Genomic DNA, 17187 nt, shown 5'->3' with positions numbered 1-17187 from the left:
AGGTTTCAGTAGAACATTTTTTTAAAGTGTCAAAGGAATTAAAATGACAAAATAAAAAGGCCAAACCCTTTAATGTTATAAATATGTGTATTTATTCAATCAAACACGAAGCAAGTATGAAAACAGGAGACTTCCTCGGGGAGGGGAAGCGATGCAAAGAGGCCGAATGCAGGACGCTCATTATGGGATGGACGTCACCGTAATTTAGAAGGTAAAACTGGAGCGACTCGACAAACTTCTGCACTGCAAACGGTGGCACGATAAATAAACCGATCGCGCTACTTCAGAGTTGAGAAAATACACAACTGACATTCAAAGTCTTTTTAAAAAAGAAAATAAAAATCTAAGAAATTCCCAAAAAGAGGATATAAAAAAAATTTTAAAACGGCCGTAAAATGTAGCCCGCAAAAAACATCGTATGTAAAGCGTGTTATGCAACATAAAAAGCATCATTTAAAACAAACATCATATGTCCACAAGTCTACAGCAAAGGATGTGTGCGCGCCTGTGGTTGCGTGTGTGTGTGAGTGAGTGTGTGTCTTTGTTCATGCGTGGCAGTGTAGAAGCATTTCTGGCGTACGACGACACCAGTGACGTCTGGGCTCAAGGCCGGTTGATCTGACCCATAAAGAGGACGGTACCTGAGAGAGAAAGAACACACCGTCTGTTAGAGACACACACACACACACACACACACACACACACACACACACACACACACACACACACACACACACAACCCAGAAGGAGGAAGAGTAGCGTACCTGTCGGGTTGTGTCTGATGAGGAAGAGGAAGGGCCGGTCCACTGTGACCCAGGGGGGGGAGGACCGAGCCAGCAGGATGGCGGCTGAACACAGAAACACGCGTCAGACACCAGAATCCACAGAATCGCCCAAAACTCACACGCCAACACTCACTGGTGGCGGCGGCCGCCTTCGTTCCGTCTTCATTCACCACAATTTTGGCTTTCTGCAAAGCCTTGGACACGTGGACGGGCTCGCCGCCTGAGGAAAACAACAACAACTTAAGTCGGCTGCAATCCTGAGCTGCTTCTTCACGCCTGCAGTTCATGGTTCAGGGAACTCTTTACCTGGAAGGTTTTATTCTCTGGGACATATAATCCAGAGTTTTACTGAACCGCGTGCGTGTGAGTGTGTGTGTGCATCTTCTCTATGCATAATAATTAGCATCATTAGTCGAGACTACCACTCATAAATAATGACGAGGCATGAGGAAATAGGTTTAGTAATCCTATAAAAACAATTCCAGATTACGCCACACGGTGGCAGTAGAGGCCACCATTTAGAGCCGTTCTCACTCAGGGGGGGGGGGGGGGGGGGGGGTCGCTCTCACTCACTCAGGTGTCTGAAGTCGGCCTTGTCCTCTCTGAACATGTCCGTTATCCCCAGCGCCGAAAGGGGGGCTTCCAGATCCACCTCGGCATCGGCGGTGAACCTGCAGACGTAAAGTCACTACCGACTGGTTCAGAGTGTGTGTGTGTGTGTGTGTGCGCGTGCGTGTCTCACCTGGGGATGAGCAGGCGGACCTTCCTCATGTTCATCAGCTTGGTCCAGCTCTGCACGGCGGCGGTGCTGATGTGCGGGACGAGGCTGGACAGCGGCGTGCCGTCCTCGGAGGGCAGGACGATCAGCATGCTGACGGCGTTGCCGTGATACGGGAGCTCGATCACCTTGTACTTCAGGCCCTGAGGGGTGGAGGCGAATCCTGGAGGAGGAGGAGGAAGAGTTAAGGGTTCATCGTTTCACAAAAGGTCGGGGTGACCGCGAGGAGGAAAACTCGAGTCAAGCCGTGTACAGAGCCACAGTGTGTGTGTGTTTAAAAAAACCAAAGTAGTGTATAGTATTTGTGTCGTACGCCTTTTTTTTTTAAACAGGATGTTCTGATGAAAAACTTGTATGACTGCATTTTTCTTCGTCTGACAATTTAGAGTAAACCAACCCAAACATCTCTACCTGCCTCTCTCTCCACACCTCTCTCTACCTCGACCTGCCTCTCTCTACACTTCTCCCTACACCTCTCCAAACCCCTCTCTCCACACCTCAGTCTTTCTACCTCTACCTGCCTCTCTATCTACCTACCTCTCTCTATACCTCTACCTACCAATCTACCTCTCTCTCTACACACCTACCTCTCTCTCCCTCCCTCCCTCCACCTACACGCTGTTGCTTGCAGCTCACCATGGCGTCCAGTGTGCTGCACTGTGTTTTTAACGACACATTTCCATATAAAGAAGAAGTGTGGTCTTTGTGCGACTCCAGCACTGTAGGCGAATTCATCATCTGCCAGCGCTCCTGACGACTGGTCTAAATATAGAGGAGTGACTCGTGTGATTTCAGCTCCCACAGGAATAAATAATAACCTACGAATGTGGCGAGTCTAAACTTTGATTCCCTCACAATGCAGCGCCAGCCCACGAGTGAAGTCACAGGCCAGCAGCGGCCGGAGCCGAGTCATTAAAAACAAGCAGACGTTATAAACAATCTCAATCTTTAAACTTAGAATAGAGAGTTTAACGGCAGCTTCTGATTGGCCGGTGTGTCCTGACACGCGGCGTTTGATAAGACGTGCAGAACAATGTTTTGTAAGAACGGACACGTAATGTTTATTTAGTTTCCAAGGGAAATCCCAGTTTATTTCCTGGCACTCGTTCTGTGCTCGTTATAAAAACACCACTTACCCAGAATCCAAGTAAATCCACGCACAGGTCAGAGGACATAAAATACTCCTAATAAAAAATAGTTTTATTGAAGTATGGAATACTTGGAGATATTAAAGATAAAACGAGAATTACTCATTGTTCTGTAAAAAGCCAAAATTCAGAGTTGTCTTTCCTGCAAGTTTTTATCTTTACAAGTATAGATCAGCCTTTCTGCTTTTTAAATGTAAAAAAATTTCTTTATATTTTAGATGTATTATTATTATTGTAGGTCGTTGGATTTTTTTTTATATCACCTCGATTTCTTCTGGTTTCTTGACTTTTCTTCTCTTTTTCAAATTTAATATGTGCCTGAATATATCATACACTATTGTTTCACTTACGAAATAAAAACTATCATTAAAGAAATCACAAATAAAAGGAATAAAAAAACAAATAAATAAAAACTACAATTACAGAAAATAAAAATAACAAAAAATAAAAATGATTCTTTATAAATGAATGGTCCCTTTTACATAAATAAACTCTTCTGGATACAGAGACGTGAGGAACTGCTGTGTGCTTATCTTCACGGAAACATGGCTAAACGACAACATCCCCGACTCTGCTGTGAGACTGGAGCAGCTAACATGCTACCGAGCGGACAGAGCCCTAGCTGATGGAGGGAAAACTCGCGGCGGCGGGGTATGTGTTTACATCCGGGATGCATGGTGCCGGGACGCTGCCGTGATATGTAAACACTGCTCAACACTGGCGGAGTTTATGATCGTAAGGTGCCGTCCTTTTTATCTGCCGAGGGAATTTACGGCGATTCTGCTAGTCGCTGTTTACATCCCCCCGACTTCCAACAACAGTGATAGAAATGCGGCACTTTGTGAACTGTATCAGGCCATCAGCGAACAACAGACGGCTCACCCAGACGGCTTCACCATCTTTGCTGGAGATTTCAACCATGCAAACCTTAAGACTGTCCTTCCCAAACTACACCAGCATGTTGATTTCCCTACAAGAGGAGACAACATTTTGGATCTGGTCTACACAACCCACAAAGGAGCGTACAAGGCCTCCCCCCACATAGGTCTCTCTGACCACATCACCGTCATGCTAATGCCAGCATACAGACCCAGAGTGAAAGCCTCCAGACCGGTTCTGAAGCAGGTACGGTGGTGGCCAGAAGGGGCCTCCTGCGCTCTCCAAGACTGCTTTGACTCAACAGACTGGGGAATGTTTAAACAGGCAGCCACATACAACGACCACACAGACATTGGGGAGTACACAGACACTGTTACTTCTTACATTAGCAAGTGCATTGATGATGTGACCCATGTAAAGACCATCACCACTCGGGCTAACCAGAAGCCGTGGCTAACAGGGGAAGTCCATCGGCTGCTGAGGACTAGAAATAGGGTCTTCAGAGCTGGGGACGAAACGGACCTGAAAACAGCGAGAGCCAACCTGTCCCACGGCATCAGGAAAGCAAAAATGTTCTACACAAAAAAGATAATCCGGCACTTTAAAGACAGCAGAGACACACGCAGCCTGTGGCGGGCATTCAGACCATCACAGACTATAAACCCACGCCACAGAACTGCGACAGCAACATCTCTCTGCTAAACAACCTCAACAGCTTCTTTGCCCGGTTTGAAGCACAGAACAGCACTCGTCCACACAAGACTCCGCCCCCTCCCCATGATCAGGTTCTGTGCCTGTCTGCTGCCAGCGTGAAGAGGACTCTCTCGTCCATCAACACCCACAAGGCAACAGGTCCAGACAACATCCCTGGTCATGTGCTGAAGGACTGCGCAGAGGAGCTTAAGGACGTCTTCACGGATGTCTTTAATACTTCTCTGAGACAAGCTGTTGTTCCATCATGCTTCAAGGTAACCACCATCATACCTGTGCCAAAGAAATCCACTCCGTCCTGCTTCAACGACTATCGTCCAGTGGCACTGACCCCCATAATCATGAAGTGCTTTGAACGACTAGTCATGTCGCATATCAAATCCATTCTCCCCCCCACTCTGGACCCTTTCCAGTTTGCATACCGGGCCAAACGGTCCACGGAGGATGCAATCTGCTCTGCTCTCCACCCAGCCCTCACCCACCTGGACAAAAAGACTCCTATGTAAGAATGCTGTTCATAGACTTTAGCTCAGCATTCAACACAATCATCCCACAACAACTAATCTGCAAACTTGACCAGCTGGGGCTCAACACCTCGCTGTGTAACTGGCTGCTGGACTTCCTGAGTGAGAGGCCACAAGCAGTTCGTGTTGGCAACAACACCTCGAGCAGCATCACACTCAGCACAGGGGCCCCTCAGGGCTGTGTGCTCAGTCCTCTGCTCTTCACCTTGCTGACTCACGACTGCAAAACCAGCTACAGCACCAATCACATGGTCAAGTTTGCAGACGACACAACATTGATAGGTCTCATCACCAAGGATGACGAGACCCTCTACAGGAGGGAGGTCAACCTTCTGACCACGTGGTGCGGAGCCAACAACCTCCTGCTCAACAACAGCAAGACCAAAGAGATCGTTGTTGACTTCCGGAAAGGCCACACCCATCACCCACCACTGACCATCAACGGTGCGGACATTGAGCAGGTCAGCAGCACCAAATTCCTGGGGGTGGAGATCAGTGAGGACCTCTCGTGGACAGCCAACACTACATCGCTGGCAAAGAAAGCACAGAGGCGCCTCTACTTCCTCCGGAAACTGAGGAAAGCAGGGAGCCCCCCATCCATCATGTGCACCTTCTACCGCGGCACCATGGAGAGCATCCTGACCAACTGCATCACTGTGTGGGGCGGAAGCTGCACAGACCACAGCAGGAACGCCCTGCAGCGCATAGTGAAGGCAGCTGGAAGGATCATGGGTGCCTCACTCCCCCCCCTCCCATCCCTGCAGGACATATACAACACCCGCCTCACCCGCAAAGCGACCTCGATTGTGAGTGACCCCTGCCACCCCTCACACGGTCTCTTCAGCCTCCTGCCCTCTGGGAGGAGATACCGGAGCCTCCGGGCTCACACCGCCAGGCTGTCCAACAGCTTCATCCACCAGGCTGTCAGGAAGCTGAACTCTCTCCCCATCCTCCCACTCCGTCCTCTTTCAGACTCACATGTCTGAATGCTGCTAGCACAATTTATGTTGTCTATATGTTTACATGTTTTTTACTATTTTTGCACTTTATGTTGTCTATATTTACTATTTTTGCACTCTATGTTGTCTATATGTTGCACAATTCACTTTATGTTGGACAGAAGAGAAACGCAATTTCGATCTTCTGTATGTTTGCACATATGGAAAATTGACAAATAAAACTGACTTTGACTTTTGACTGAGAAAATCCAAAATGTATAATCAAATTATTGCTGTGTCATTTGATTTCATTCATCAAAAGGGTCTCTTCAAACTAAAAACATTAAAGTCTTTGTCATTACCAAATTACTCTGAATCAACACAACAGAACTGTCATCAAAATGTCGGCACTCGATAAAAATAAAATGTAAAAAAAGACTAAAGAAAATGGCCGCTCACCGATGCCGAAGACGGACAGCTGGGACATCATGGGCACCTTGTACACGTCTCCGTCGCCCCCGGTGAACGGCCTCATCTTGGTGTTCTCGGGCTGGAAGCGAGACTTCCACAAGCCTTTGAAGTAGATGGCGTTGACGGCGACCAGCCGGGTCAGCGCCGGGTCCAGCATGTCCGCTTTGATCAGGCTGGGGATGTGACCTGGAGAGGAACGAAATGAGTCCTACGACTGTCAATCAAGGGGCTCTCGGAGAATATGAATATTGCGCAACGTGGTCCCACCTTTGGTCTTGTTGCTGACCCATTGGTTGATCTCGTCCGCCGCCCCCCGGGGGTCCTGGAAGTCCAGGCTCCTGCTCTCGCATTGGAAGTTGGCTTTGTTGGCGGACACGAAGGCCGCCTCCACGGGGAAGCCGACCTGGCTGAACATGGCGTTGGCGATCAGCACGACGTCCTGATTGGACTTCGCCGTCAGCGTCTTGTGCAGCTTCTTCAGCATCCTGTACGGCCCTGTGCAGACAACACCACAGCTTTCAAGTATTTCATTTATTTATTTTCCTTTTAAAAACGTTAAAGCGAGCCCTCACCGTTTTTCTTGTAGCGGAGGGCGTTGACGACTTGCTTGCGCGTGTCCCCGTGGGCTCCCGGCAGCAGCATCCCCAGGATGGAGGCCACGCCGTGGGGGGACAGCACCACGTTGTCCAGGGGCTTGGAGCGGACCACCTGCTGGAACACCTGCATGCCGAGATCGGAGCCCCGTTCGCCGTAGGAGGAGGGCGCCGGGGACAGCGCCGCCGTGTGGCCGCGCAGGGTCGCCAGCGCACACAGGCACAGCAACGAGAGACGCTCCATCGTCAGCAACCACAGCTACAAAATAAATACAGAATATGAGATTAGATCACAAGAACCACAGAAGTCCCATCAGACGGGTCGCTGGTTGGGATGTACATCTATATTTTAAATACAAAATTAAGAACTCATCCCCCCCACAATGAGTCTTCCTTGTTGTGACTCTTCCTGGGTAATTACAGCAGTCACGTGACCCTTTGCAGCAACAGATGTTTATCGTGCTGCAGGATCTGACTAACTCTTACTCACGATGTTTAAATATGAAACTAACGTCACCACACACACATAATGAAAGGAGAACTGCCTGCTTGGACACGATGTTACCGGTAATCGTGCTTTATGTGGGAATGTCTACATTCTATTTTAAATTTTTTTTTACTGCTAACCAAAACTACTTTCGAGACGTTAAACCAACGAAGAAGAAGAGACGAGGACAGCTACGATTTGTAAAAAAAAATTAAGTATATATTTTTAAATTTGTATTCCCGGAGACTGTCGTGTTTCTATCAAATGTACATGGACGCATTTACTCAAATGATAAAATAAATAAATAAAAATGCAATTGTGAAAGCCGCGCTTATTAACGTGCACCTGGTAGGGAGCGCGAGGAAGCGGCTCAGACATACCAGGTTTTCTGCGCTATATTTACGCAAATTATTTATTAAAATACACAACTTCTCGCATGAATGTGATGTATTATTTAACGTTAGATAAATGACACTTAAATAATACAAATATAGAGATATTTGTAAACGGTTGGCGCAACTTCTTCACGACGAGGTGGTCGTTAATCACGTCCTTAACTTACCTTGTCCTCGCGCGCCGCAGGTGAAACGTTCGCGGTGTCCAATTGCCGCGCAAAACGCGGAAAACCAAACGTTCGTCCGTTAAACGGAAGGAAGGACTAAATTCTCGTTAATCCGGTGAACGTGAGAAGCACAATTGACCCCGGTGTTGGTTCCGAGAGGACTTTATTGGACCGAACTCCGCCTTCGAACTACCGTTTAACGAGCGAGCGTGAAGCGGTTGTTCTCCGTCAAGTGTCAAGCGGAAACAGATATAACCGTAAATGTAAGAGCTTCCGGTGAGGTTTCAAAATAAAAGGCAGAAACAAATTACCGCATGTTTGTCCGTTGCCACGCAAATACAGTTGTGCTTGCTTTTTAAAAATACAACGCGTACAATTTCACTTCTATATATTGTGTTTCTCTACTTTGCTTAGTTCTTGCTCCTATTTTCATAAGAAACAGACACATCCATTTTTTGATTTTAGGTTCGTAAATCTACTTCCGGTACGTGTTGCGCAACTTGATGCTGACAACTTGTGCCTTGTTTACAACAGGAAGTAACAGTGACGGGGAATGTTTAGAAGCGACATGTGAGAGGTCGTCTAAGTTATGTTTAGCCACATTCAATGGAAAATCACTGAGGGCCTCAGATGCACCATGATGCGTTCACGTGCCAACACAACATATAATTAAAAAACATCCACATTGTTTTTGCTTTAAAAATGTTGCTTCTATTTACAGAACAGGACATATATTAACAAAATAACAAGTTAGTGTCTTTTAGGGGAGTTCAATCTGATTACATTTTATTAAATTACCTAACTTCCCCACAACTAAAAGCCCAGCTGCTGCTTATCTGCCTGGTGAGGCGATACTGTTAGGTGGCGACGCGCGCACACACACACACAGTCACACACACACCTGGAAAGAGGCTGAAGCTTAATTACATCCCTGCTGCAGCCAGAGAGGATTACGAGGAGGTGCACAGGGATTTGTATTACAGGGGATTAAATGAGTGTCTCTGGGCAATTATGAGTCAATCCCAGCGTAAACATTTGCCTCCACAAAGACTGGATAGTGGGCCTCCACCGTGATAATAATATACATTACACGTGTGCATTGTGTGGGCTGAACTCTGATTTAATGGATTGTTTTTTTACGACACAGCCTTCGACTGACACATCCATGGCAGGGCTTCTGGTCTAGAGAGTTTGCAGGTGTGTGTGTGTATCGGGGATCTTGCATATACAGCTGAGAGACAGCGTTGGGCCTGACCGTGACAATAAGCAGAGTGGGGATCACCGTCTGTTCCTGGAGGTACTAAACAAAAACACGGTTGTCTATAGCAATCAGGTCATAGAAAGGTCAAGTTCTATGTTTCTAAACTAGATTCCTCTAATTTAAAGACAAAAACATTGCAATACGGCATCAACAATAAGGTGAAAAAGGGAAACGTGTTATGTCATGATGCTGATGAACTTTCATTTCTCAACATGGACACGATGTGTGTCACGAGTGTGCAACAAAAGCCAGTCATTGCATATAATATCCAAAAGCCAACATTTTAAAGATAACATAATTGCACAAGTGTATTTCTTTTCTCCAGTACAGAACACATCTTGCGAAATGAGAAGCGAGTGTGACCAAGTATTTCCTGTATTAAATGGTTAAAACAGTCGGTTAATGTTCAACCTAAACTGAGTTCTCTCTCTACTCTGCACTCGCGTAGACTCAAAATTAAGTTGAAAGAATGGAAAAAAGCCCCTTAAGTAATTTCAAAAAAATATATTTATTGATCGATCAAACTTGTTTCATTCATTTGAAATACAATAGATCCAAGGCTTGTGTACATTTTTTTTGTTTTAATGCAACAAAGTGGCAAAAGTCGGAGGTCTCATTCGGATGTCAATGATCGGGACAAAAGTAAGAATCAAGTTTCGATTGGCCGGCCGGCTGTCCGTCACTGCTTCAGCCACCTCTGGAGAAGCAAGAAGATGTGATCGCGGGCCAGAGCCAGCTGGGGGAGATCTTCACTGCTGGCCGGGTACATGTTGGCACAATGGGCAGTTCCTGGATCGGCGGAAAAAAGAAAAGAATATATATATATATAATACATATAGATCTATTTATTTTTAGTATATATATATATATAAATATTTATTGTTATAATTTATATATATAATACATATACATCTATTAATTTTTATTATATATAAATATAAATAAAAGCAGTCAAACTGAGATTTTCAGAGAACAATTATCCACCTAATAAAGTTAGAATTGAACAAGTGAGCCATTGTTTTAGTGCTTGGCTTCAGCAATGTGAATCCATCGCAAAAAGGGAAATCCAGTCTTAAAAAATTATTTTAAAACCAATTAAAAAAGGTTTTCTCAAAAGGCTCATTAAAGAGGAACTTGAGTTCTCTTTAAAACACATCGAAGTCTTTCAAATGTGCAATTTAAAAATAAAGCAGGATACATTTTGATCAGTAGACGCTTATTGGGAATAAAAAAAGGAACATATATATAGATAAAAGTAGAAGGACCAGCCACCCTTGATAAACACGGCGGGCAGCTCCGGCGTGAGGTCCCACGTGACGCCCAGCGCGTGCCACGGGTCCACGGAGCCGTTGGGCAGGACGATCCTCGAGGACACGAGAGAGAAGCCGCCGTAGAACTCGTTGGTCTGAGACACGGCCGACACCAGCTCGTCAACACTGATGTTAAAGATGTCAGAGCACTGCTTCACGTGGTACCTGGAACAAGAAGGGGAAGGATGAGGGGAAGAAGGAGAAGGAGAGGAAGAAGAAGGATGAGAAGAAGAAGAATGATGAGGAAAAATGAGAAGGAGAGGATGAAGAAGAAGGATGATAAGAAGAATGATGAGGAAAAATGAGAAGGATGAGGGGAAGAAGAAGGATGAGAGGAAGAAGGAGAAGGATAATGAGAGGAAGAAGGGGGATGAGAGAAAGAAGAACGATGAGAGAAAGAAGGAGGATAATAAGCATGAGAGGAAGAAGCAGAACAAGGAGAAGAAGAACAAGTAGAGCAGACAAACAGCCCCTCCCCACGTTGGTTCCGACTCACTCCAGGGGGAAGCCGGTGAACGGCTGGTTGGGCGAGTCGGTGCTCTGGTAGAAGCCGAACTCGGTGCAGGTCTGGTAGACCCACTGTCGCCCTGGCAATGCACAACAACAACAAGGGATCAGGTGGTTTGCACACAACCAAAAAGGTGAAGACTACACCGCTCCAGTAAATACCCCCCACCGCCTCATGGAGCTGAGGCACAGCATGGAATATAGAACATTTATTAAACCGCATAAAGCCGGGTCAGAACTTCTGTGTAATGTTCTGACTTTAAATTTAACCTCAAGAAGAAAAAATAACATTTTGGAAAATGTAACCTCGTTTCATGACTTTTTTTCTCCTCCTTCTGTTTATTCACAGGAGTTACGTGATGTAATTAAATTGTTCCACGGCGCCATTTAAACCCAGAAATTGCCTAGTATATATTTTTGGGATCCCAAAAAAAAAAAAAGTCTCAACACCACCCTGAAGAGGGTTCTGCTCCGTCATGACACCGCATCCCGACCGCCGCATGACCCGTCTGTTCTTTCTGCCTCCTGCTGCAGCCCAGAGCGCCCGGATTATTATTATAAAACTTCAATGTGACATCACACACACCGTCTTTGTGATTCATCAAAAACACAAAAAGTTCCCAAAAAATACAAAGAACGTCAAAAATAGCTGGAGATGTTCTAAAATAGAGGCTAAAATAACCACGTCTGCCCACACACACACATATAGACAGACACACACACACACACAGAGAAGCACACAGATAGACACACACACAGAAGCACACAGACGCTTCCCAGTAAGTACCCACCTCCCCCGGCGGCCGGCCCGTCCCATGATGCATCAGTCATGTCTGCCAGGTAGCTCTGGTAGCTGGCGTTCAGGCAGCTGATGGAGAAGGCGTCCATCATGAGGCGAGCCACGGCGGCGTAGCGGGCGTACGGGTCGCCGAGGGAGGCGTCGGCCATCACGCCGCACAGCAGCTTGATGGTGATGTTGGTGCCACGCGCGCCCTGGAGAGGAGGAGGATGGAAAAGGAGAGGGAGAAGACAACAATAATAAAGTCAATTTATTAAAAATATATATTCAGATCATCTCTTGATGAAAGGTCTTTTCCCCCCCCTCTTTCTTTTAGTGTGGGTGAAAGTATTTCCAAAGGCTTTTATTGTGACAGGGGACATGAACTTGTGACATCCTCCCGGCTCATTATTTGGCCCCAGTGAAAAAAAAGAAAAGAGGAGAGAGGGCAACTGAAACCGCTGGTGTTGGGGGTTTGATGTTGGGGGGTGCAGAGAGGGGGAGAGAGAGAGAGAGAGAGAGAGAGAGAGAGAGGGCGAGAAAGGTCGACAATCCGAGAGTGAGGGGAACAGGGCGAGAAAGAGAGAGGGCAAAAAAGAGAGGGTGAGAAAAAGAGAGAAACAGAGGTCGAGAAAGAGAGAGAGAGAGAGAGAGGGGGGGGGGGGGTTGTAATTGAATCTCGGGACCAAGATGCCGACAAAATTAAAAATGAATATCTGAACTTGGATGGAGACTTTATTTATTTTGTTCACCCTGTATTTATTTGATTTACTTATTTATATAAAAAATTATTTGTGCACCCTGTCCGAGAAAGTGCATACCATGTGTGTGTGTGTGTGTGTGTGTGGACCCACAATGCAATTCCAGGTGCATAAATGTGCATGAAAGTCAATGTAGTATTGGACCGAGTTGGCAGTCTCCCGATGACTCTGAATGCATCCTGGTCCCTGAGTCTCTCTCTCTCCCTCCTTCTATTTCTCAGTCTCTCCCCCCCCCTCTCCCCCTCTCCCCCCATGTGAAAAGAGGAACTTGTTCCACGAGCTGTGGCCTCCCGTGTTTTATAAAAGCCTCCCATTGATAACCCCTCCACTGTGAGGCCTCTTCTGATTGGGTTTCACCTCAGGCTCTGGGGGGAGGGGGGGGGCAGGAAACCAGGGAGACCACAGAGCCTTTTGTTCCTCACAGACACGTCGGCTTATTGGAAACCGGACTCACGTCTTCTTGAGGCAGGGGGGGGGGGGGGGGGGACTTTAAGAGCTGCTCTACATCTGGGTATTATAAATGTTAGTATTTCTTTAAATGTGAATTATGATACAGTTTTAAATATTCAGAATATAATATCTCCTGAAAGGAGAAACATCTTAGTTTGAAAAAACGATGCTTTTACGCCCGATGCTTTTACCTAGTCTGATACGAGTGTTGTTGAAGTTGTACTTCGATTCACTGGAGTTAATTCCTATTTTTCTCTATTTTGGAATTCTTCGTACGTTGTGAAAGGCGCAAGCGATAAAAACAACGTTCTCCTCGAAAGAATTCCAGGTAACGCAAAACAGCTGTTCATTCAACACTTTAAAGTTTATTTTCTCCTTCAGCTACTTTTAACCTCCAACTTTTGCATTTTCTTTTTCCACGTCAGTACGTAGATATTACATCAAAGGATCGTAGAGATCGATTCCTCAACGGATAAAAATGTATCGAGAATTAAAAATAAAAGATTTGGGGGAAAGGGCATTAAAAAGCAGGCGGAAACAACTGGACCACAGCTTCCTGTCGTGATGCTAAGCTATGCTAACCGCCGACTGTCATCACATTCATGAGCAGCTAATGGAAACAATGTCCAGGAGTTGAAGAGGCATTAAAGAGTCTAACATCTCATGATGGGGTGAGTAACTCTTTTGGACTCATTCGCAGGGCTCTCAAGTTTTGAAGACAGGCAACCGTGACATTTCCATCAGCAACATTAAAGAGCCGAGAGTTTTTTTCAGCGTGAGAAATACGATGTGTGGCGGGAGTGTGTGACTTAAGACCGAAACACTTGAGAGCCCTGCATTCGGGTATGAAACACTGATTTCAGTGCCTGCCCCCCCCACCCCCCCCCCCTCACCTCAAACCCCCGGTTGTCTTCGTTGTACTGCACCGTGTCCATGAAGTTGCCGGCGAGCATTTCCAGGAAGAAGGCCGAATCCATCTCCGTCTTGATCTGCAGTTTGGAACACAGGCTGGAGGAGAGAGAGAGGAGAGGATGCAAGGGAGTGAGGAAGGAGACGAGAGAGAGGGGAAGTTAGCCCGAAGCACATGGCGGTTGAGTTATCGTCTCTTAAACATAATCGAACGTGCTCAAGTCGAGTCGTGCTTTAAATATTTTTTTTAGAAGACAGATTCTTCCTTTGATAAAAAAAAAAAAAGGTCACGCAACTGGCATTTATTCCCATGATGCATTGCGCTTTGGAAGTGTCCTTGAAAAGCCCAAAATACTAAATAAAGATGTACCTCGCGATCGTCACGGCGACCGTGAGGTCGGTCGTCAGGTGGCGCGGTCGTCCTCGACAACCACGAGCACGAAAACAACGACTTCAAAGAACGGAGACGTGGCGCCTGAAAAAATAAAATATAAAGTAAGAGTAAAAAAATATACTATATTTAGTTCCACTGCTCTTGAAGCCGTGTTGCCGGTGGACTACATGTCCCAGGATGCATTGCGTCGTCACCATCAACGCCCGGTTGGACACGCAAATATTTTTTAAAGAAAAAGTTGCCAGATGTTTTCCTTTCAGTTCAAATCCTCCCAAAATAAAAAAGGAGGACGCCCATGAACATGACCCTAGTGACAATAATTAAAGTAGTTGTGTAAATGACTGGATGCAGAAGGTGTTCGTACTTGAAGTCTTTGGAGACGTTGTCGTAGGTCTTGGGGTCCTTCAGGCGCTCTACGAGGGCCTTGGAAGCCACCTGCACCACGACGGGGCACTGCACGTCCTCGGAGGCCAGCGAACGCCACACGACCTCCAGGTACTCTGGACGAGAGGGGAGGGGCACTTAAAACCCAGCGTGTGTGTGTGTGTGTGTGTGTATGAGGGGTCCCTTCGATACCTGGGAAGTTGACGGTGGCCTGGACGGGTGCGCTGGTTGCCACGGCGGCGTGGACCAGGTGCGGATACTTGAGCCGGAACCAGGCGGCGAGGGAGCCAGGGTACGAGCCGCCGAACGCCACCCACTTCCTGCCGGCCAGCCCGCGGCGCTCCGTCGTCACGGAGAGGAAGTGAGCGAGGTCGGCCAGCGCCTGGCGACTGCTCAGGAAACGCAGGCTGCCCAAGCTGAGGTCACTGAGGAGGAGAGGAGAGAGGAGAGGGTGGAGGAGAGGATGGAGGACAGGAGGAGGAGAGGAGGATGGAGGAGAGAAGAGATGGAGGAGATGAGAAGGAGTAGGAGAAGGCTTCAATTTGAATGCGGTGCTGCCACCTGGTGGTGAGACGGATGCACAACAGACACCAAACTGAAAACTCCTTTGGGTGCAGCAGGTTGAATAGAATTTTTTTTTTTTATATTTAAAAATCCATCACCGTACGAACCCTGATTTTACTTTTGTTTTAGTCCCTTTCAGATTGTCTACAACTAAATATATTTATTTTATACAAGAAAGTTTTAAGCCATATGTTTGTTGTTGTGAAAGACTCAGGACCACTTGGCTGCATCGTTATGCTGCATGACCCGGAAACAGACGTAAACCAGTGATACTTAATATTTTAAAACAAAAAATAACTCAAAAGACATGCCGTCAGGTTAATTGATCTCTAAATTGCCCATAGGTGTGAATGTGAGAGTGAATGGTTGTATGTCTCTATATGTGCCCTCGATGGACTGGCGGCCTGTCCAGGGTGTCCCCTGCCTTCGCCCTATGTCAGCTGGGATCGGCTCCAGCGCCCCCGCGACCCTAATGAGGATAAGCGGTATTGATAATGGATGGATGGATGGAATAACTCAAAAGGTTTTTTGTGTTATTTGGACAATTTTTAAAACTGAAGCAGGAGCAGTGGAACCGATTTGTGTCTCGAGTCTAAAACGTGTATTAGAATTAACAGATCAAAAAAATCAGGCGTAAACACACCCTCTGCCCGAGGTCGAGAGTAAAAATAAACAACAACAACAGGTCAAACGCACGCTGTGGGGTGACTCTTTCCGTAGAAGCGATGTTCCAGCATCAAGCAAAGGGCCCCGAGCTTCTGGGCGTAGGCGAGCCACGTGCCGTTGTGCATCCAGGCCGGGTTGGCCGGGCCCTCCCCCCCGATCATCAGGAACACCGGGCCGCCCGGCCGGGAGAACGCTTCGTTCACAAAGTACCTCTGGAGGAGAGAGAGAGAGAGAGAGAGATTCAGAGAAACACTGTGACATCACATCAGGGGTCATGTTTGCATCTTTATTGTGGTGTTTATTTATCTGGGTGTCAACGTGCCAAACCCTTGTGGTTTTGGTTTGTCAGTTGAGATTTATTATTTAAATTTAAGACAATTTATTCACCATCAAAACCAAAAGAAAAGCAACATTAATAATTGAGGTAATTTCACCTCGTTTTAAATAAATAAAGATTACACATGTGGAACAACAAACATATATATATATATTCTTTTTACAATTGTTTTAATAAAAACACTATGACAGGTGCACATTGACACACCTGTGCAATAGGATCAGTCAGCTGACTACATGTGCAACACTTTATCCTAAAATAAGCCCAAGAGGAAGCAAGGACCAACGAAACAAGAATATACCTTATTATTGTATTTTAATGTATTTGTAATATATGTTCAGCCCTTGTAACTTCCCTGGTCGTACCTGCTTCCACTCTTTGCTGTCTGCGCCGTTGAAGTGGTCGAGTCTCTGGGTGAACCACTGCTCCTCCGACCCCGTCCCCTCTCCGGTGTCCCGCCCTCCATTGAAGCTCCCGGAGCTCCCGTAGCTCCTGAAGCCCTTGAACCGGCCCTGACCGCCGACCACCGCGGAGAGCACCAGCAGCAGAGCCGCGTTACGGAGGAGCGACCCACACCGGTGAACAGCCATGTCGTTGGGAGTGGAGCAACACAGAAACGAGGACACAGTCAGCTGATTTAACTCCACGTGGTCATGTGATCAACTGTTCTGCTGCGTTCAAATGGCTCGCAAAACGTGGGAATACATGCTTTTCACCTCGTTTCACTGTCAGGATATTTTCCTCCCAGTTTTTTTCAATAACTAATTATATTATCAGTATGTATTTAATTTATTTAGAATTAATTGATCAATACTAATCGTGTTGAATTGGTTGAATGCGTTATTACCGTATGGCCCAACAGTTATCAAGCAAAACGTGAAAGTGTAATAACAAAAATAAAATAACGAGTTTTCCTGTCGGCTTTCGAAAAGTTTGTTAAACATTAAACAAAACAACTTCTTAAATCTATAATTCAACCGCGGAGGTGTC

General features: G+C 46.4%; 2 protein-coding genes across 2 annotated transcripts; both read right to left on the bottom strand.

Moving 5' to 3' along the window:
* Positions 1 to 68: 68 nt before the first annotated feature.
* serpine2 (serpin peptidase inhibitor, clade E (nexin, plasminogen activator inhibitor type 1), member 2) lies at positions 69 to 8097 on the bottom strand. Its single transcript, XM_056441839.1, has 9 exons — positions 7877 to 8097; positions 6807 to 7086; positions 6502 to 6729; positions 6223 to 6420; positions 1528 to 1726; positions 1359 to 1456; positions 919 to 1005; positions 765 to 848; positions 69 to 641 (listed from the first exon to the last, which is right to left on the bottom strand). The coding sequence occupies exons 2-9, from the start codon at positions 7069 to 7071 to the stop codon at positions 604 to 606; spliced, it is 1197 nt and encodes a 398-aa protein (XP_056297814.1). The 5' UTR covers positions 7072 to 7086; positions 7877 to 8097; the 3' UTR covers positions 69 to 603.
* A 1529-nt stretch (positions 8098 to 9626) lies between these two features.
* Positions 9627 to 16822, bottom strand: prss16 (serine protease 16). The gene is made up of 9 exons (XM_056440967.1): positions 16563 to 16822; positions 15891 to 16072; positions 14823 to 15055; positions 14611 to 14746; positions 13837 to 13951; positions 11746 to 11947; positions 10944 to 11034; positions 10410 to 10612; positions 9627 to 9926 (listed from the first exon to the last, which is right to left on the bottom strand). The coding sequence occupies exons 1-9, from the start codon at positions 16785 to 16787 to the stop codon at positions 9817 to 9819; spliced, it is 1497 nt and encodes a 498-aa protein (XP_056296942.1). The 5' UTR covers positions 16788 to 16822; the 3' UTR covers positions 9627 to 9816.
* Between the last annotated feature and the right edge of the window lie 365 nt (positions 16823 to 17187).

The sequence above is a fragment of the Pseudoliparis swirei genome, chromosome 20 (assembly GCF_029220125.1).
Source record: "Pseudoliparis swirei isolate HS2019 ecotype Mariana Trench chromosome 20, NWPU_hadal_v1, whole genome shotgun sequence".
Taxonomy (NCBI): domain Eukaryota; kingdom Metazoa; phylum Chordata; class Actinopteri; order Perciformes; family Liparidae; genus Pseudoliparis; species Pseudoliparis swirei.
The sequence above is the reverse complement of the archived record's forward strand: the minus strand, read 5'-3'. Positions and strand labels throughout refer to the sequence as shown.